The 19,597-nt window shown below is 39.5% G+C and overlaps 1 protein-coding gene across 1 annotated transcript; it reads left to right on the forward strand.

The window, feature by feature from the left end:
• Position 1: 1 nt before the first annotated feature.
• Positions 2 to 17,302, forward strand: PATZ1 (POZ (BTB) and AT hook containing zinc finger 1). Its single transcript, XM_010188195.1, has 6 exons — positions 2 to 828; positions 3,195 to 3,258; positions 6,582 to 6,650; positions 8,952 to 9,123; positions 14,856 to 14,993; positions 16,887 to 17,302. Exons 1-6 carry the CDS (start codon positions 2 to 4, stop codon positions 17,300 to 17,302), a joined length of 1,686 nt encoding a protein of 561 aa, XP_010186497.1.
• Positions 17,303 to 19,597: the final 2,295 nt, after the last annotated feature.

Raw genomic sequence — 19,597 nt, forward strand, 5'->3', positions numbered from 1 at the left:
GATGCGCTCCGTGATCGACATCTGCCAGGAGGTCATCAAGCAGTCCAATGTGCAGATCCTGGTGCCCCCCACGCGTCCCGACATCATGCTCTTCCGTCCGGGGGCTGCCGACCTTGGCTTCCCTCTTGACATGACCAACGGTGCCGCTTTGGCGCCCAATGGCAACGGCATCGCCGGCATGCCTGAAGATGAGGCCACGCGGGCTGCGCTCACCGCTGCGCAGTCCTCCCTGCCTGTTCTGCAGGGCGTGGACCGCCTGCCCATGGTGGCAGGACCTCTGTCCCCACCGCTGCTGGCCTCGCCCTTCCAGAACGTTGCCGCTAGTGCCCCCACTTTAGGCACCAAGAGGGGCAGAGGGCGTCCCCGTAAAGCAAATCTCTTGGACTCCATGATGTTTGGTACCCCGGGAGGCCTGCGAGAGGCTGGTATCCTGCCTTGTGGTCTCTGTGGGAAAGTATTTACGGATGCTAATCGTCTTCGTCAGCATGAGGCTCAACATGGGGTGACAAGCTTACAGCTGGGATACATAGACATCCCACCCCCAAGACTGGGTGAAAATGGTATCCCTGGTCAGGATGACCCCGATGCGCCCCGAAAAAGAAGCAGGACGAGGAAACAGGTGGCCTGTGAAATCTGTGGCAAGATTTTTCGGGATGTGTACCACCTGAATCGGCACAAGCTGTCACACTCTGGCGAGAAGCCTTACTCTTGTCCAGTGTGTGGCTTACGGTTCAAGCGGAAAGACAGGATGTCCTATCACGTTCGATCTCACGATGGCTCTGTGGGAAAGCCCTACATCTGCCAGAGCTGTGGAAAAGGCTTTTCCAGGTAAGAGAGTACTTGTAACGACTGTAGACACAAACGGAGACCTGGGAAGTTGTCTTTCCTATCCCTTGGGAAACAAGAACAGTTTGTATGTAGGCTAGTTTGACTGCTCCATTTAAAAATGTCTTGAGAAATGAGACTTCCATCATTTCCACTGGGATGCTGTTCTACAGTCTCTTGAAAGGGTTGAAAAGTAATTAAGACGTAGAACCGGGAGTCAGCTGGCTTCTGGGCAACATTCCCCGCTTTGTCCCCGGCTTGGTGTATGCGTGTCCTTGGGCAAATCAGTCAGTCTCTCCCTCAAATGGCTCTTCTGTGAAATGGGTATTGCAGTAATTACCTGCCTCGCAGAAGTGTCTGGAGGCTACTGATTTGTAGGTAGTTTGAAGGTGCTGTTGAAGTGCAAAATATTAATACATCTCAAGATTATTATTTTTCTCGTATCCATTTTAAATTTTCTTTTTCTTAACTTCCCTTCGTTTCTCTTAGTTCGTAATGTTTTTTATCACCCAAATGTGAAGGAAGAGGTGAGATTTCAAAGGCTGCAGCATCAAGTATCTTTTAATACATGATCTTTGTGTCCTTTGGGTTTACATCCTTCTGAAGGGGATCCTGTTTCTGCCCTGCAACATACGTAAGATCTGTGCATTTAATGTTGCTGATTTTTTGTTGTCGCTGTTTGTGGGAGTTAATTTAATAAGTAGTTTGATACACGTAGTCGTGTTAGTGGTATCTTATAGTCTGAGTTAATGCATTTGAAACTTTTTTGGACATTTGATGCTCGCTTCGAGACTAGCAGGAGTGGGGGGAGGGGGATACGTACGCGCAGGAGTCGGTTTTCTACAGTACTTGGTTTGCTCGAACTGGAGAGAAGGAAGCAAGCAAATCAAAAGGCTGCTAGGGCTAGATTTGTCCCAGCTATACAAAGGTAGGAATCATGCCCCGCTAGCTCTCTTTTTGATAGAGGGACTTCTTGTTACTGAAATTAATTAAGAAAATGTAACTTTTTTTTTAAATCGGCAGTAATTAGGGATGCATTTTCACAAGGACTGCAAATTCGGTGATGGAAAGCCATAAAGTGAAAATTTCATCTGTAGCTAGAAGGGAAAGTATTTTTATTATTGTAGTGCTACCTGGGATCATTGCCAATTTTCAGTATTTTTATTCACACTTGAAGATTTCTGCTGTTGCTGTATGAAAGGGAGGGTGAAATGTACATGCTGAATTCTCATTTTTCCCAGAAAGTTAATGTGAACAAGTAGGAATGCTGTCATAAAAGTAAACAACAAAAATGTCTACATATTTATGTAGAATCAAAGTATGAATGCAAAGCAAAGACTCTGCGTTTCATTACTGAGTCGTAGGAGCAGCCAGAGGAAGTTGGAAGCCTGCTGTCTACTTTGAGCGCACACTCCTTTCAGCAGCGCAGCACGTGAGGTTGCTAGGCTGGGGGTACCCCGAAAGACCCCCAACCAGTCGTTCCGGTTACACCGCTCCAGCCCACTTGCTGGAGCATCAGGTTTAACAGCCTGACTGCAAAGTTCAGTCTATTTTCTCTCTGCAGTGCGTGAATTCCATCCCCTCGCCCTCCCATTGGCGCAGCTGGAAAGTTGGGGGAGGAGAGGGCGGAGAACTTGTTTCCAAGCAGTTTTGGCCTCATACAATGAAAAGCTTTCTTCCCATTAGGAGAAACTCCCACCAGGAAAATCTGCAGCTATTCCCTCCTCTCTTCTTCAAAATAGGCTTTACTGATTGTGAAGGATGATCAGACTTTTTTTTCAGTAATAATTTGCTCTTCCATTGCACCTTCTAGTCGGGACCTTCAGAGTGCTTTACTTGTATCAATGCAGTCTCCCCACCAACTTGGGAGTTAGGACAGGATTTTTTCATCTTGCTGGTGGAAGATGTGTCACAGCAACAGAGTTTAGAGTCAGTCTTTTTGCACAGAGGTGCTTAAAGTTGGCTTCTTACATCCGTGTTTGGGACATAAACCAAAAGGGTCTGAATTTCAAATATTCAGCAACTGTAAATTAAAATGCCCTGAATTTCAAGATCTAAATAGGATTTTGGAAGGGGATATGCAGGCTTGAGAATTGTAGATTGTATTTCCTGTTTTCTCTGATCATTCAGTCATAATTTCTTCCTGACAAAATGCTGCTTTTTTAGCAAGTTGGAGAGGGTTCTTATCAAGGTAGAATCCCAGCTGTTGGTGATCTGGTTCTTGGAAAGTTAAATATTGCTGCATTTGTAATAGATCCACCACGGGGATCTTATATTTTCTTTTTTTTTTCCTTTCTTTCTTTTTTTTTGAATGGTAAGTTTCTTTTTAGTATTTGTTTTAAGTGTGTTTATGTGTATTTTGTTTTAAGGCCAGACCACTTGAATGGACACATCAAACAGGTGCATACCTCAGAGAGACCTCACAAGTGTCAGGTAGGAACTGGAGGGGTTTAGACCAATGTATGGGTAATCTTTGGCATTGCATTTATGTGTGCAGAAAATTATGAAGTATCAGTAAAAATATCATGTATGTGTGAATTGGGATAAATGTTTGTAAATAACTGTTCAACAGTGACAGCGGCTTTATATCCCTCCTGACCGCCAGCCCCTTTTGTCATCTACAGCTTTGGTCCTCCTGTCTTCCTCCCCTTCTCCCAGATCTTCTTCCCTGCTGCTCTGTCCCGATCTCACCCTGGATCTCTCACCCAGCCACCCTGTCCCTGGGCTTAGAGTCAGGTGACATTGTCTCTTTGCCACCTTTTTTTTTATTATTATTGCAGTTGTTGCCAACAGGAGGCTCCAATGTAGACTTCATTTTTATTTTTTTTTAAGAATAATTTCAAGTAGGACTGGTAAATTATCATAACTTGCCAAGATGTTTTTTTTGTTTTCTTTTTTTAAATCACATAGCCTTCAGAACATTGCACTGAGCAAAACTGGAAGCTTTTTTCTTTATCCCAGGGAGAATATAAATAACAGCATCACAGTATCCTTTGTAATACAATGTCATAATGTTGTGTATAGTTTTTAGAGTTAATAAATTATTCATTAGAGTTTGAAAGATCAAATCAAGAAAGGTATTTTGTAATTCATTTGTAGAGAGATTGAAAAGGTACCTGGAAGTATTAATTAAAACCAAAGTTTGGAATCAGCTTCCACTGTCATCTGTGGCCTTCACATAGTTGTTGGGCAAACTTCTAAAATGTTGGTTGGGCTAACAGTCTTCATGCTTGGTCACTGAAGAAAGGTTTATTTAGTTACCTATTTGAAGAAAGTTGGGCCAAGATAATTTTCACTTTCTTTGAAGACAGTGAAAGTTTGAGGATTTTCTGCTAAAATTTTTAACCACATTTTCTGAACCTAGTCAGTCCTACATGACTACTGCTTCCTGACCTGTGTTTTTTTCCCCATCTCTTGACACACCTCTCCTATGTTTCCTCCAAACTGTGAGAGTTTTGAAACGTTTTATTAATTTGAAACACTGACAACTTTTAGAATCCAGTGAGCAGTTTTTCAGACATACGGCATCTTCTCAAGGTTTTTGTTGACCTCCATATGATCTGTGTAAGCTCAGCACCTTTGAAAATTAGGCCATAGAGCCTTCACATTGATTTAACTGCCTATCTTATATAAAGCCTTAGATTGGTTTAAGCTTCTTAAGATTATTTGGGGGTTATAGATTTATCTAAATTGGAAAATTCCGCTCATAAAAAGATTTCACAGTTTGGGTATAGCAAGGGGTCTGGGTGGATGAACTGAAGATGACTACAGTTTTTTCCATAAGCATGTATTTGTGTGCATATGAATGTTTGGGTCCCAACATAAACAGAAACTCATCAGTCTTTTGCCAGTTGATATCAAGATTACTGAATGAACAGTTTATCAGTAATGTTGATAGACATCAATTGTCCTTTGCCAGCTGTAGATTTCTGATTGATTTAAGAATATTAAATATAAACTCTAAGTGAGACTCAGAGGATACACTAAGAGCTAGAAGGTAAAGAAATATGGAAGCTAAGATTGTACAGCAAGCTCAGCTCCTCCTCTTTGCACACATGTATTTTGTGGTAGCAATTTCTAAGAGTAGTCTTTCTCATCATGTGGTGTTTAAAGTGCCATAATACTGTATGCACTGTTCATTTCAGTTAAAAGCTATTGACTGTAGTTTACAAGCATCAGGACAGAGTTGAGGTTGTCATTCAGGCTTGGTTTGTTCGTGATTTTTGACTGTTTAACCTCACAAAGTTAATTTTTCATGAATCTTGAGGTGTAGAAAATTTATTAAAGAGCTGTTGTGTGTCATTGCAAAAAATACTTCATAATACCCTGTAAGAATTATAAAGTCTTCTTAAATATGCACAGATCTGATATACAACATACAAACCATGAAAGGGATGCTGTCACACTGAAAATTTGTTTCAAATCTGAAAGCTGGTGTATAAACTGATAAAGTTCACTTTGTGATTATCTCGTAACCAATAACACTTCTGTTCCCTGACGTGTATCTGAACTCAGAATCTGACCACTAAGAAGGAAAACAGCTTAATATGGACATGTTGTTTCACCATTTTCCATTATCATTTTCCATTGGTTTTGTTTGGCAAATAGCTCCTCATGAGAGTAGCCTGAACAGCATTGAGCATCCTTTCTGAATCTTTTGAGTTCCTGTTGAAATTCCTGTTATTGTTGTGCTTTGCTTATGTTTACTGCAAAAGAGAAGTATTCTATCAGTAAACAGAAAAGCTTTCCAGGATCCTGTCGTAATGGCATTCTTGGAAGTGGTGCTCTCTTGCAATTTAAACAAAATCCACTGGCTATTTACCTAAGCCCTTGTGTATCTTTGCAGACCAGTGGATACCTAATGTTTTCTTGATGTAGCATTGTGATACATTTTGGACTGCCAAAACAAAAAAGTGAAGGTGTCAACCCAACTTCAGAATAAATCAAATGAAACTATGAGAAGCAGGACAATTGTAAGCTGAACATCACTGCAACAGCTATAGTTTTCAGTGCTCAGCATGTAATCCTGCTCTTATCCCCCTAAAATAATGGTTGTGCTTCACAGATCTTTGAAAAACACTCCTAAGTTCCAGCACCTGTAGCACCCGATGCCAAACAAAAACCTGATTCCAGCTTTTTCATTACTGTTAAAGTAGACTCAGAATAGGGAAGGCCTCCACAGAGTCAAGGCAGCTGAGAAATCTGATCCAAGAAGTTGCTGTGGTGTCCAGACAAGACACCAAATGGCACTCTGGATCTTTTTCCCTGGATTGCTGCACTGGTGGTTTCTATATATTTTTTTTTAAATCAGACAGTTGAGTAAGGAGATGATGTAGGAGAAGGGTTACCCCTTCTTCTACGGTCAGTTTTCTGGCCGTAATGATAGCTCAGTTTGCTGACTCGTCATGGGAAGGGGTGAAACTGGGCTGTTGGCATTTGAGTGTGAATGATGTGAAAATTAGGCTGCAGTTTGGGAGGACACTGTGATCTGAAAATCTGTGGATACAAAAGACCAAGGGAAGAAAACAGAAGTTTGCCTCCTCTCAGAGATGAGAGACAGGTTGTTCTTCTGACAGTTTAAATAAAAAAGAGAAAAATGCAGGTTAAATTAAAGCACAACTTTTGACAAAGAAAAAGATCTAGTTATTGAAGTGAACCTAAAATTGGCATCCCAAGTCCAGTGCTTTTCCCATTGATTTCAATGCAGAATGAGTTTCTTCCTGTCCTAATTTCTCTTACTTCCTGCCTATTAGCAGGAAAATGGCAGCCACCATGGAGTAAGCTCAGAGACATCCACATCCATAGAAAAGTTGAAACTTCAAGAGGTATTTCTTAAACAATGTTTTTTAAACTTTATATATATTCTTTTTGATATATTTATATACCTGTGCAATGTTTGATAGGAAAGCACTGGAAAGTTTTCTTCTCTGATTAACAATTAATGGTAAATGCTTAGCACTTCACGTCTTTCGTAAAATAAAACTTTTTTTTTTCTCTATATCTTTTATAATTATTAACTATTTGAACATTAACTTTGGGGTTTTCTTTAAATCTAGTCCTGTCTCCCATTGTTATGATTCAGCTAAATTGATTCTTGCTTTCTCCACTGGACTTAATTTTTTTTTTAAGCTTCTTTGCAGATATATTTACTATGTAGCTTATCCAAAGGTGAACTTTGCACAACTCAGCAGCAAGAGTGAGAAATCAAACACAGAAAGGATTATATTGCCTTTCCCTAAGCTTTCGACTTGATAAGTTCAGTATGGGACAGATACAGTTTTACTTCTGGCATCCCTGTGTTCATGTGGTTTGTCTCTGGTCTGCTTCATCAACTAATGCACTCCCAATGCTTTTGTATGGATGCTTACTATGGCTCAATATTTTCAGACTTTTTGATGATGGATCTCTTGACTACAGTTATATATCTTTAGTTGATATCCAACAGATTTATTAGAATCAGGGCTGGATTCCTGCCTTAAATGAGTGCTTACCTCAAGGAATGTTTTAGTAAGTGAAAGCTGCACCTCTTTTGCTCAGCGCTGTGTACTGAGATTTCACATTAAGATAAATCTTTCATGTTCAAGGATTTGCCTCTTAATCTTCACTACTTGTAATTTATGAATCTTTGAGCTTAGTTAAAGAAACCCAGATAATTTTACTGTTATTTTTTTAAGTTCATTAAGTCCTGATCCTCTGAGGTGCTAAGTCTTGTGTTTGCTGCAGGGCAGCCTCAGCTCTGCGGGAGTTTACCATACTTAAGCATCTCATAGGACTGAACAAGTGTAAAGCCTGTTGAAATTGATAGGTACTTTTCAGCTGCCTTCAGTGTTTTTTGGACTAAGCTCTTGATTAACTAAATCATATAAAATTATATGGGTTATCCTCTTCTGTATTCTCAGTTTCACTTACTTGACATTATAATTTTGTAGTTTTACTAGAGTTGTTACTTTAACAAGACTATTTCTGCTGAAACTGTTTAATTATACAATGATACTTGAAAAGATAGAATATATCCAGTTCCCAAGTCTCATATTATCTCTTAGGAGGTTCTGTTCATACTTTCTTAAAACTGTGTTATTTTATATAACGGTGGTATAAACAAAACACTGTACACTCTTGAATGTCACTGTTGCCTGCTTGATCTGGTCATTCTAGCATATGTTTGCCTTTGTTTTTCCTCTTGCACTTGTGAGCAATGGTTTCAGACTATATCTTTAATAATTTGTACAGTGTACTGCTGGTGATTTATTTTCCTTCACATGTTAGAGACAGAGCAAGCCTTTCAGAACTGGTAGGCTGTTGTAATAGGCTATATAGATGCATGCCTGCCCATTGCTATCAGTATAAAAATTGAGGGGAGCCCTCACTCCTCATCTGGATTATGTCTGGGAAGTGGGCAGGTAGAATCAATATTACGCCAAATCAAACTCGTTTCACGGTAGTAAGTGGAATACGACACCTTGATCAGGGGTAAGTTATAAACAGATTACAGTGTCATGCAGTTGTTTTGATACCTGCTCAGTTCTGAGGCTTCACTCCTACAATTTTTCTGCACTGCTACTGCGGATACCAGGATGGCTCTTTTACTGTCTTTTGTCGTATTCTCATCCCAGCCAATTCTCTGATGCTTTTTTTGTATGTCTTCTTAGGGATTCTGTGTACTGAAGTTAGATTGATCAGATCAAAGAGTAAAATTTCGGGCGTTGACAGACCACTTTTTGAGTGGTCTAAAGTGATTGTAATGACTCAGTGAAATGGCAGAATTTACTGTAAATGGAATGAAGCGGTGTATGTCATTTCTTTTATTAAATATTACTTTCAGTTTTAGTATCTTCACCCTCAGAAAGGAACTAAGGCCTTACAAATCTGTCCTGATTTAAGTTTTACTGTTGGTAGTGTGTTAGAGCTGTTTTCTTGCTTTCCTAATTCTTCTGAGTAGTAACGTCGCATCTCATGCAGTATGTTGGTGATCAGATTTTTTTTGTGGGAAAATGGCTCATGCATCATATTATTTGTGTGTTTGCACAGGATCTAAGGTGCTTACTCTAAAGAATACTAAATATATTTGACAGTATCAGTGCTTTCAGCAGAGTTGATGAGTCACACGGTTCTCATTATACCTGCAGACTTGTAATGCTTCCTTTGCCACTCGTGACCGACTGCGCTCACACCTGGCATGTCATGAAGACAAAGTTCCGTGCCAGGTGTGTGGGAAGTACTTGCGAGCCGCATATATGGCAGATCATTTGAAGAAACATAGTGAAGGACCAAGCAATTTCTGCACTATCTGTAACCGAGGTAATGAAGAAACTTATTTTTTTATTTCAGTGGGATGGGACAACATTTGAGGGAAGCTGTAAGGCTACGTGACTCTGTCTGCAACAGGAGGAGGTTGTCATACCATTTATGTGTACATATTGTTAGTTTTCCTTATTGAACGCTTAACCGGGAAACTGGTGGGAGCTGTAGGTCTGGCCTTTTTACATGGCTGATAGTTCCCGAAGGAACTCAGTTTGAATTAAATCTATAGATCCCTGTAAAATAACCATGATGTGTTGCCTTGCTGCTATTCGCCATGCATCTTTTGTTTTTTAACTTATACCTGGTTAGACTTCAGTCACTGCATTCAGTTTGAAAGAAGAATCTTTGAAATACACACCAAGTTGAAAATTAGACACTGTATATATATATATATTAAAAAAATCTACATTATGTTATCAGTTTTGCTTAACCTCCTGGTGCAGCAGTAGAGTCAAGCTGCTTCTCCCTCTTAACACAAAAAACTGCTTTGTATTAATGTACATTTCTAAAACAAATCTTGTAAAGAGCACTAGAAATGCACTTTACCTTTATTTCTACAAGTACAGCTTTTCATAGAATCATAGAATATCTCGAGTTGGAAGGGACCCATAAGTATCATCAAGTCCAACTCCCTGCTGTTTGCAGGGCACCCTAAAACTAAACCATGTGACAAAGAGCTTTTGAAACTTTTCCATCTGTTTGTGGTACTCTTCAATTGGAGAGAGTTGTAAATTTAGGCTTTGTGGCTGGAATTTAGGCTGGAAAAATAATTTTGCCTTACTGGTGTTTTTTTTTTTTTAATGATTAATACACACTTCAAAATATATTGTTGGCTCACACAGCTGTACATACCTAGAAAGTGTAGGAAGAGGCTGCTGATCTATTTTGGGATCTTTTTTTTCTGATGAATTTTTTTAATGTTGTTTGTTTCCTTTTCTAATTTAAGAGAGATGAAATCTTCTGAGAGAATAAAGCTGTTCTGTATTTAATATGAGGACTGTACAGGGAGCTTTTGGATGATGAGGAGCTGATGAGTAATGAGAGACATTAAATTGCAAGGGAGGTATTTCCAGTAGTTGAACCGTCCGTCAGGTCCTGAAAGTGATGTTAACAGTTTGATGGAAAAGGCATCTGGGTTAAAAACATTCAGATTTTGAAGCTCCAGGTAGATGGTATGAAATTAAGCTTGGCTTGCTTTTCAGCTGAAGGCCTATCTTCTGAAAAGCTACTTAAGCTTATCCCAATTCTTTTTGTGATAACATGGAATTCGAGATCCAGGTGCTATCCTGCTCTCTGTCAGTTGAACACGGTGCCAAACAGAAGCTCATGTGGGCTGGGAGCGATTGTCTTGGTTCCAAAGAGCTTCAGTTTCTACTTTACCACTGGATGTCACTGCAGCTCTTTGGAAATTCAGCCAGCATGACAAAGGCAGATCTAGCATTCAAACAATGAAATGACTAAATGGTTTGTTCACATGTTACGGGTCTAAATGTACAGTGGAAATGTTAATAAAATGTGTACTTCTCTGCAGAAGGACAGGGAAGCTGTTGTACAGGAAACTTTAAGCAACTACTTTCTTCTTACAGTTTGTGTATTTCATATGTGTTGTCAGAATTTAGTCTGCTGCGAATTTCAGTTTACTTCAACACTTAGCGTAATTGGTGAATGGTGAATTACAGTTAAATAGTTAAATATCTACCTAGAGTTAAAGTTCATCAAAAAGGGAAGCTATGGACTGGATTTATCAAACAACTGTGTTATGAACTCATTGGTATATGCTGTGAATTTTGATTATAGATTTATGATCCATGACAGCAGAATTTTTAATCCAAAGTGTTCCAAAATGAAATTACAGTGTTCACTGTTCTAAACAGATTGTCTTTTAAATTGTTGAGTCTGGCAAGATGAAGTATAGTGGAAAATTTCTGGACTAGAAGCATTCTAATGCCTATTTGATAGGCATTGATGCAGTCAGAAGCTGTGTGCTGTCCGCTGACTGCGATAGTGCCATGGCTGTGGTGCTTCTGCAATGGAATTTTGTTTTATTCTTCCCTCAGCTAACATGCTGGTGTGTTTGTGAACTGAAACTTAGCTAGGTCTGCATATAGTAACTGTCAAGCTCTGGATTAGCAATTGTCAAGCAAGAATACTTAGGCATCTTGTAGAGGTAATTTTGGATGTTGACCCACCAAAAAAAAAAAAAGGTGGATTAAAAGGTGACTCTTGCACAGCTGAATGTACCCTGGTGTTAAGACAGGTCTTAGAACCCCTCAGTTCATCTGCTCAGGCAGAGGGCTTTTCTGGGAACTTCAGCAAGTTCCTATTCCTTTAAAGGTTTAATGGATTTAGGAGATGGAGAACTCAGTACCTGGCTGAAAGCAGTGGCCACTGGTTTGCCATGGCATGAGCGTACCCACTTGCCTACTTTATTTGTTCGTTTATTTTGCAAAATGCGGTATAATGCCCAAAAATTATCATCTGGGATTTGATGTTTTTTCCAGGTTGTTTTCTTACTTAGGGTCCTTATGCTTAGAAAAATTATGGAAGCAATTAAATCTTGTTAAATCAGGGAAGCTGTGCTATGGTGTTTTGGGGTGGTTTTTTTGGTGTTTTTTTTTTTCTCCCTGTGATTTTCTGTTTTTCTTTGAGGTATTTTTAAGAATTCATTTACAATGTGCTTGTGAAAACTAGTCCTTACCTTTTGAGACAAATTCTCTTTAATCAGTTTAAATAAAAAAGACCTGCACCTGCTTTGTTGTTACAATCTGTTACCATCCTTAGGAACTTTATTTCCTTGTGTGGGCTTTTTGAAAGAATTTAAGAGATTAATGACTTTGGCAAATCTAGAACTGGTACTTTGCAATAACATACAACTTAGAAGATTCATTTTCTGTTTCAGACACAAAGGCTTTGTTTGTTTCACAGAAATCAAATGAGTTAGGAGAAGGGGGAATATTCCAATCACAAGTCAGGTGGATTTTTTATTTTTTAATCTTTTTTTTTAACTAAGATGAATTACTGTATATTTCATGGTGAATACAGAGTTGATTTAAGCAAGACACATTCTCCGGATGTTGCAGCTATATCCAAATTAGAATTTTTTAAAAAGGAGCATCCTGCAATTATTTCTGTAGTCTATCTCCTTATAGATCTTATTTTAGAGATTAAGGGATAGGTCCCATTTATATAAAGCAGATCATTTCCTCTCTATGCATGTTTTTATGTTGGTTCCTCTGGTATGAAGAAGTTACCTGCTCTGCAAAGCTGAGATGTGTATGGGTAAAGCAATAATTATATCCCTTCCTTGAAAAATACTGCCCCTTTATCCTCTGCATTAGCCTGACTTTGTTTTTAAAGAGATTTTTAAAAGTAAAGGATTATTGTCTATGAATCCCCCATCTTTCTAGGACAGGCATTCATAATTAAGGTCTGTTGGAAAAAAAAGGCCAGTGCTAAGTGCTTCGGAAAAAAAAATAGGATAAAACCAAACAAACAAAATCTCACTTTAAACAGTTTCCTATGAAGCAGTTGGCATTCTTACTGCTTTGATGGAAGCTGATGACTCACATGTTCATCTGCCAAGTGCATAAAGGGGAGCTGACACACTTTGCAAGCAGTTCTCATTATATAAAGCAATGTACTCTACAAATAGAATTGCAGAGTTCAGAAAAAATACTGTATAGCAGAGATTACAACTTCAGATTTTCCAGTGTCAATTGTAGTGTAGAAAGCACTTTTTTAATGGTCAGCAGTGAGATTTTAATGCACTGCTACATAAAGATGCTTATCTCAGCATACGTGTGGTTACTAGACACGTGTGTGAAATAGAAGTACCTTGTAGTTGGAGGTATCACCATTATATCTGTATGTTGGGTCCTTTTCTCTGCCAGTCAAACACTGGTTCTTTCCATGTTTACAGTGAATTTCTGGTATTTGGAAAAATATGTTTTCTTGTGGCTCAATGAGATATTTAATACAGCATTTTGTGTCTGAGGGTCGTTGGTGCATTATTTCAGAGGATAGTGTCTTTACATCAACTCCCTGGATGACTTGGCCTAGGTGATTCTGCTCCATTGCATTTTGAGTCCTATGTTCTTAGTTTCTTCAGCTGTGATTTATCTACTTTTCTGTACTTTCACCTTCAACTCGGGGGTCTACAGCAACTATCTCGTGTTCATTCTCAGCAACCTGCCCTTTTTCCCTTTCAGCAGGTTGCTGTGCAGTTGTCTTGCTTTGCAGGTCCTATATATATATAATTCTTAATAACCCCATAATATTCATTGATCCTGGCTTCTAAGAAGAGGTTGGGTAGACAGATATTCTGTTGGGTAGGCACAAGGAATTCTGGGATAAAGCCACATTTATTATTAAATTCAGCACCTGAAACTAACAACTGCTGTTAGAAAATTCACCCCAGAGAGGTGTGCCACTATTGGTTCTGCATCCTTCCTAATATATTATTGTATATCATCAAATGTAAGTGCAGTTATATCACTATAAAATGGCTTTACAGTAGTATATCTATTAATCTTTAAGGTCAAGCATTGGTATGAAAGTTCTCTTGCAAGGGCCTGTGCTGTAAATGTTGTATTGGTTCTTAAAAATCTAGGTCTTGGGTTTTCCTATTCAGAAAGGGAACCTGGAACTCAGTATCTGATGGTGAGACTTGTGTTCTCAGGGGAATGTTTCTAACGTGAAAGTGCCATAATATTCTGTTCAAAATTTAATAGAAAATTAAATTGGTTGTTAATAGGCTTACCTGCGTGAGAAGTCTTTAAAACTCTGTCCTCAGATATGGTTCAAATGAACTAGTACTAATTGCAAATCCTATTAAAATCTGAATTCAAAAACATTCCAAAATACATGTGAGATAATTTACTGCATGAAAGGAGAAGGACATACTTGTGAGAATTCAGAAACCATTTTTAAAAAGCACGTGAGCAAATGTACAAAACTGCTTTATTCAGAAACCAGTTGTTTGAAATACATGTTTTTAATTTCAGTCATTTGGGCTACAGATCAGAGCTAATAGAAATACTGACATTTCATTTTAATTTTTTTAACTGCAGACAAAATAGGAGTTTTAGTATGTTTTTTAAAACTAAGGATGAGCTAAACGGAGGAAATGTTTTTCAAAAATTGCTATAGAACAAATCGTGTACCTTAAAAACTCAGTAGTTTTAGCTTTTTGCCTTCTAGGAGTCGCTATAAACACTAGAAACCTAAGGGGAAAGCACACTAAATAGCAAGGAGGAGTGTTACTAAATGGCATAGCTTCAGATCTTAGCAGCATAAAATAAACTAATTTGAACTGTCTTCCTAAGTGTTATCGGATGATGAAGGCATTTTTAATTAAAATAAATAAAACAGCACAAAAATGGTGAAGAGACCTGGATGCCTTTTTGTATCACATCTCTTCTGCCTTTTCTTCCAGCAAGTTTCACATCACCTGCTAGGTTTGCTTACACAGGGTTTGTTTCTCAAGGAGGCTGCTCTTTCATCATGGCTTCCAAAAGGCGAATGAAGTCTAATGAAGGATGCACATTGCATTAATTGTCTGATTATGTCTAGGAATCCTACTTGAGCATGTTGTTGGTAACCAGAAATCGAGCTAGTGTACCGGCAACTTTGTAATTGGGAGTAGGAGCGAGAGAAAGATTAACAGAACAGGGAAGGCAGATGTGTGTCTTTGCTGGTGGCAGGATCTCATCTCCTTTTATCTTGTTTAGGTTTCTCCTCTGCCTCCTACTTAAAGGTCCATGTTAAAACCCACCACGGTGTTCCCCTTCCCCAGGTCTCCAGGCACCAGGAGTCCATCCCGAATGGGGGAGCAGCGTTCCACTGCGTCAGGACCTATGGCATCAAAGGCAAGAGACTCGCTGCTCTGCACCTTGCTGCTCTGTGCAGAACTTTGTGTTTTGGGATGTTGGGCTGGGCATGAGAAAGGGGAGGGAGGAAGGACAGGGAAATACTGGAGAGAAGCTTAGAGAGATGCAGAGAAATCGCATAGCATCACATAGTAATAGCTGTCCTTGGATAGCCAATTTAACAAGTCTGGGAAAGGAGATGAACGTGTAAGAGTGTGTGAATTTTTGGCAGTTTCTTTGATTTGAGAGATTGAAAAAGCCACGTTAGTTCATCTTCACCATCTTCCTAGGAGCAGTCAGCATTAGAATTTTGCCTGAGGGGTGCAGATCCTTACAGTTCCTTAGTCCTGCTATACTTGAATCTCTCAGCCAACTGTCAAACTGTGTTTCTGATTTCTGGTGAAGGAAGGAGGAGCTGCAGAATGCAGTTCATAATGGTTATTGAGCGGTGAAAGCAATATTCATCCTCAGGTTGATGAGGAGCCATGGAAGTACCTGTACTTAAAGTTACACTTCTTCATGCTGTTGCTGGGGAGCAGAGGTAGAGGGTGATAATAGTGATGGTTTTTGTTGTTGTTGTTTTTTTAACCTGCATTTAACTTCTGTGGGGAAAAGGAAAAGATATTGTAAGAATAGATAAGGAGTAATTAACTTCTGAAAAGGTAGAGCTGTGTGTTAATCTATGTAGAATAGCTTGCTGTTTGCTTCTTGGTTTGAGCTGTCAGTATTCCTGGTGAAGCTGAAACATCAGAAAATTCTTCAAAACCATGGTCGTCCCGGAAAGTTGTGGTTTTTTTCTTGCCCAGGAGAACACAGTAGGCTTACCCAGGTTAAACAAAGTCTGTGTCAGTGGAAAGCTACAGTTGTGTAATTTTTTTCTGTTAAAGTCCTCATAGAGTTACTACAGAAACCCGTTGGTTTTGGGTGGTGTGCTGACTTAACAAGAGATTTACTCCAGCGCAGCGGTGTGTTGATTTCATGCATATCCTGTTTGGTTTGTAATGCCGCGTCCAGAGCAAATCTGTCTTTTGGGTTGTGCCAAGTGGTTCATTGGTCTTTTAGAGTTAATAGTAGATACGGCTTATTTGTATTCAGAGAGTTGTCTAGGGAGTACGTCTGGGTTTCCCACGCTCATTCATATGCGCTGAGCAAAAAGTGTGGACAAACTTTCTTGGCGTGCTGCCAGAGGAGACCGGGGAACACTCCAAACATACCAACGGCTTTGCCAGGACGTGTATCCAGATAACGTACAACAGTGTCCCTAACCTCTCTCCTGTTTCACACTACAGCATTTAAAGATGGAACAGTTTTACATTATGAAGTTCACTTCTAACAGCGTTGTTCTTAACTTGTAAAAAAGAGCTCCTCAAAACTAAATGGAATTGCATCTCTTAAATCGCAGTAGCTCACTGCTGTTTTGTTGAGTATTCCAGATTTCGTCGCATCTTGCTACAGCCTGTTGTACTTTATTAGGTTTCTAGGCTCTCCCCCAAAGTACGAACAATATTTCGGAAGTGTGGGAGTGACTTGCACAGTTAAAAGCTCATCATTAGGTCCATCCTTTTGTAGTTCTTGAGGTACAGACGTTGTGAGACATCTTTGGGTTTCAAGAAAGTATTATATAAACCAGAGACCCAGTATGGGTCCATTCAGTATCATGACAAATCCGTAATAAAAAGCTGGTTGTTGCTCTGATAGCAGCCTGGTGCTTTGTAAAGAGGACTTACGGTCAAGGGCTTTAGGACATGAGGGATTGTGATGATGTGTATCATTCTGTCATGACAGGCGTTAATGAAATCAAGTGGTAATCAATATAATCTATTTGAATGCATGTTAAATATTTTTGGGGAGGTAAGATTCTGAAAACTTTCCTCTCTTCTTTTCCCATAGAAGGCCAGAAATGTTCACATTCGGACCCGATTGAGAGTTCTGATTCGTACGGAGACCTCTCTGACACCAGTGACCTCAAGACTCCTGAGAAACAGAGCACAAATGGGTCCTTCTCGTGCGACATGGCAGTCAGCAAAAACAAAATGGAGACGGAAGGAGAAAAGAAGTACCCGTGCCCTGAATGTGGCAGCTTTTTCAGATCAAAGTCTTATCTGAACAAACACATACAGAAAGTTCACGTCAGAGCCCTTGGTGGCCCATTGGGGGATCTCGGTCCTGCTCTAGGATCCCCCTTTTCACCCCAACAGAACATGTCTCTCCTGGAGTCATTTGGGTTTCAGATCGTCCAGTCGGCATTTGCATCATCCCTAGTGGATCCAGAGGTCGACCAGCAACCAATGGGGCCAGAGGGGAAATGAGATCAATTTGATCTTGACAAAGCAAAGCAGCAGTCTGGCTATAATGATAAGATGCTGTGAATGAAAGAGGAAATAATGAAATTTGGTTCTATAGATGACAATTTTTTATTCGTTTTAGCTTCCCTCTTTGTCTCATGCCCTACCCCACCCTTAAACCTTCACTGGGGAGAGGGAGAAAATGCTTCTTAGCTGATAAATGACAGAAGATGGTGACCTTGAATAGGAGACAGGACCTAAAACACCAAATGGAGCTTTAGATGCTGCTGCTGGCGTTTCGTCATGATCTTCTAGAATAAACAAAAGTTGCCAGCACTGGTCTGAGAATTAGACAGTCCTAGTGACCGAGGCACCTGGGGAGCTACAGCTACAGGAGCTATGCTTTTGTTCTCTCTCCATTCCCCACCTTCCCTAACCTACCCTGGAAAAACAGTAAGTTTTAAAAAAAGACCCATTATTGAATATAACATTAAGTAAAATGCCCCGTGGTACCTAGCAGGTTACAATGCAGTTGTCCTTTTAAAACCAGAAAAATTTAAAGAAGGTGAGAGAATTTGAACCCCTTCTGCCATTTGTGAGGCTGTGAGTGCTGCAGCAGGACTGACCTGCTGAGAAAAATCACCATTCAGAACAGGTTGTTTTTGTTACTTTTAACCATTAAACTTGCTGTCAGGTTTTTAATTCTCTATTATTGTTATTTTAGGACCTGTTGTAGTGAATTGCTACTGAAAAGCCAGTCTAAGGCGATATACAGAGCACTCTTAAAGCAGCAGTCACATTAGGGTTAGTATTAATTTTTTTTTTAGATGTACCATAATTAATAACTTGGCTAGTTGATTTGTTTTAAGTCTATGAAAGAAATAGTTTTATGAAAAAAAAAAAAAGAAAAAAAAAAGAAGGTAAACTACCATTGCAGTCTGGTTGACTGGTGCTCATTTTTCATGTGGGGACCTAGGGTATAAACATGATCAGCTATCGGGTTAACACTATGTACCACTGACTTGTTTAGTGTGAATAAACCCAGGGGTTCACAGAGCGATTTTGGTTTAATTGGATTGGACTCTATTAAAGAAGTTAGTATGTTACTTTGCATCCCCTCGTTTTGTCTGGTTTTTGAGCAATTTAGCCACCTGTCCAAAAGGTGTGCAAATGAGAACCAGTAAGACAGACATTAATCCCACTCTACACTACTGTATTCTCAGTGAGCTCGGCTTTTTGGCTACAGTCGTGCTCTTCTGATCTGCTTCTAGTCAGATTTGCAAAAGCCAGTCTTACTTCTTTCTTTTCCAAAGAAGAAAGGTTTCTACTGTAAGAGTTGGGAATTGCAAACAGCATATCTCTGAAAAAGGAATTGATTACAAAATGCAGATAAGCTGGGCTCTAGGCTGTTGGAGGTTCCATTTATTCTGAAAATATCACTTGTGCCCTTTCTTGACCCTCCCTTTCCTCCCATGTAACTTGTCTTATGTACCAAATCCAGGTATATATGTTTAACACAGGGTTAGGAGTTAGGAATACTCTGAGTTGTAATTATGGTTCTGCTGTTGATGCTCAAGGTCACATAGGACAGCTCCCTGAATTTGATCTTTAATTTCCATCTGTGAAGAGTTTTCTCTACATCACAATTGTTGCGAGGGTTAACGAGCAAAGGTTCAAGCAGTGATTTGGTCAACTTAAGTTGCTATGTATATTGAATGTTTCTAGAAAGGCCACTCTGAAGAGCCCAAGTCCCCTGCCAAACTTGCATTCAATGGAACAATAGCAATCTCCATCACTAATACAGTGCTGGAGCGGGATCGACCACCTCAGGCCAGGACCTACCTCCTCTGCAGGAGAAATGTCTGAATGAAATGTGAACATAGCCACAAACTGCTGTTGCGCTACAACTTGTGTTGCCCAGGTGCTCTTGATTCAAACCCTGCAGCTAATGTGTAACTGAAATAAAGACACATTCCTGTTTTGTTCTTGTTAGAATGATAGAGCCTTTTGTAAGTATATAGGTTTTGTAATGACGTTCCAAATTCTACAGACTTAAAAGCCCCAGCTTCTCTCTTGTAAGAAGCTACTTTTTTGTACTTGCTCTCAAGTATTATAAACCAAGGATGAATAATCAATGGCTTTCTCTTTATAGCACCAGCACTTTCTAAATTGAGAGCATGTTGCAGTGGACTTGATGTTTTGCAATTAATCTGTGTTGGGAGACTGAAGGACGTGTTCTTCTCCATTCATCTTCCACCAGAATCCCTGGAATAGGTATGAGTCTCATTTAAAAGGGAAAAAAAAAACAAACCAAACCCA

This window comes from Mesitornis unicolor, unplaced genomic scaffold, assembly GCF_000695765.1.
Source record: "Mesitornis unicolor isolate BGI_N332 unplaced genomic scaffold, ASM69576v1 scaffold7787, whole genome shotgun sequence".
NCBI lineage: Eukaryota > Metazoa > Chordata > Aves > Mesitornithiformes > Mesitornithidae > Mesitornis > Mesitornis unicolor.

Coding starts and splice junctions, on each gene's coding strand:
- PATZ1 (XM_010188195.1), top strand. CDS start 2: ATGCGCTCCGTGATCGACATCTGCCAGGAGGTCATCAAGCAGTCCAAT. Junction 829..3,194: donor TGTGGAAAAGGCTTTTCCAG/GTAAGAGAGTAC, acceptor TTTTGTTTTAAG/GCCAGACCACTTGAATGGAC. Junction 6,651..8,951: donor AAAAGTTGAAACTTCAAGAG/GTATTTCTTAAA, acceptor TTATACCTGCAG/ACTTGTAATGCTTCCTTTGC.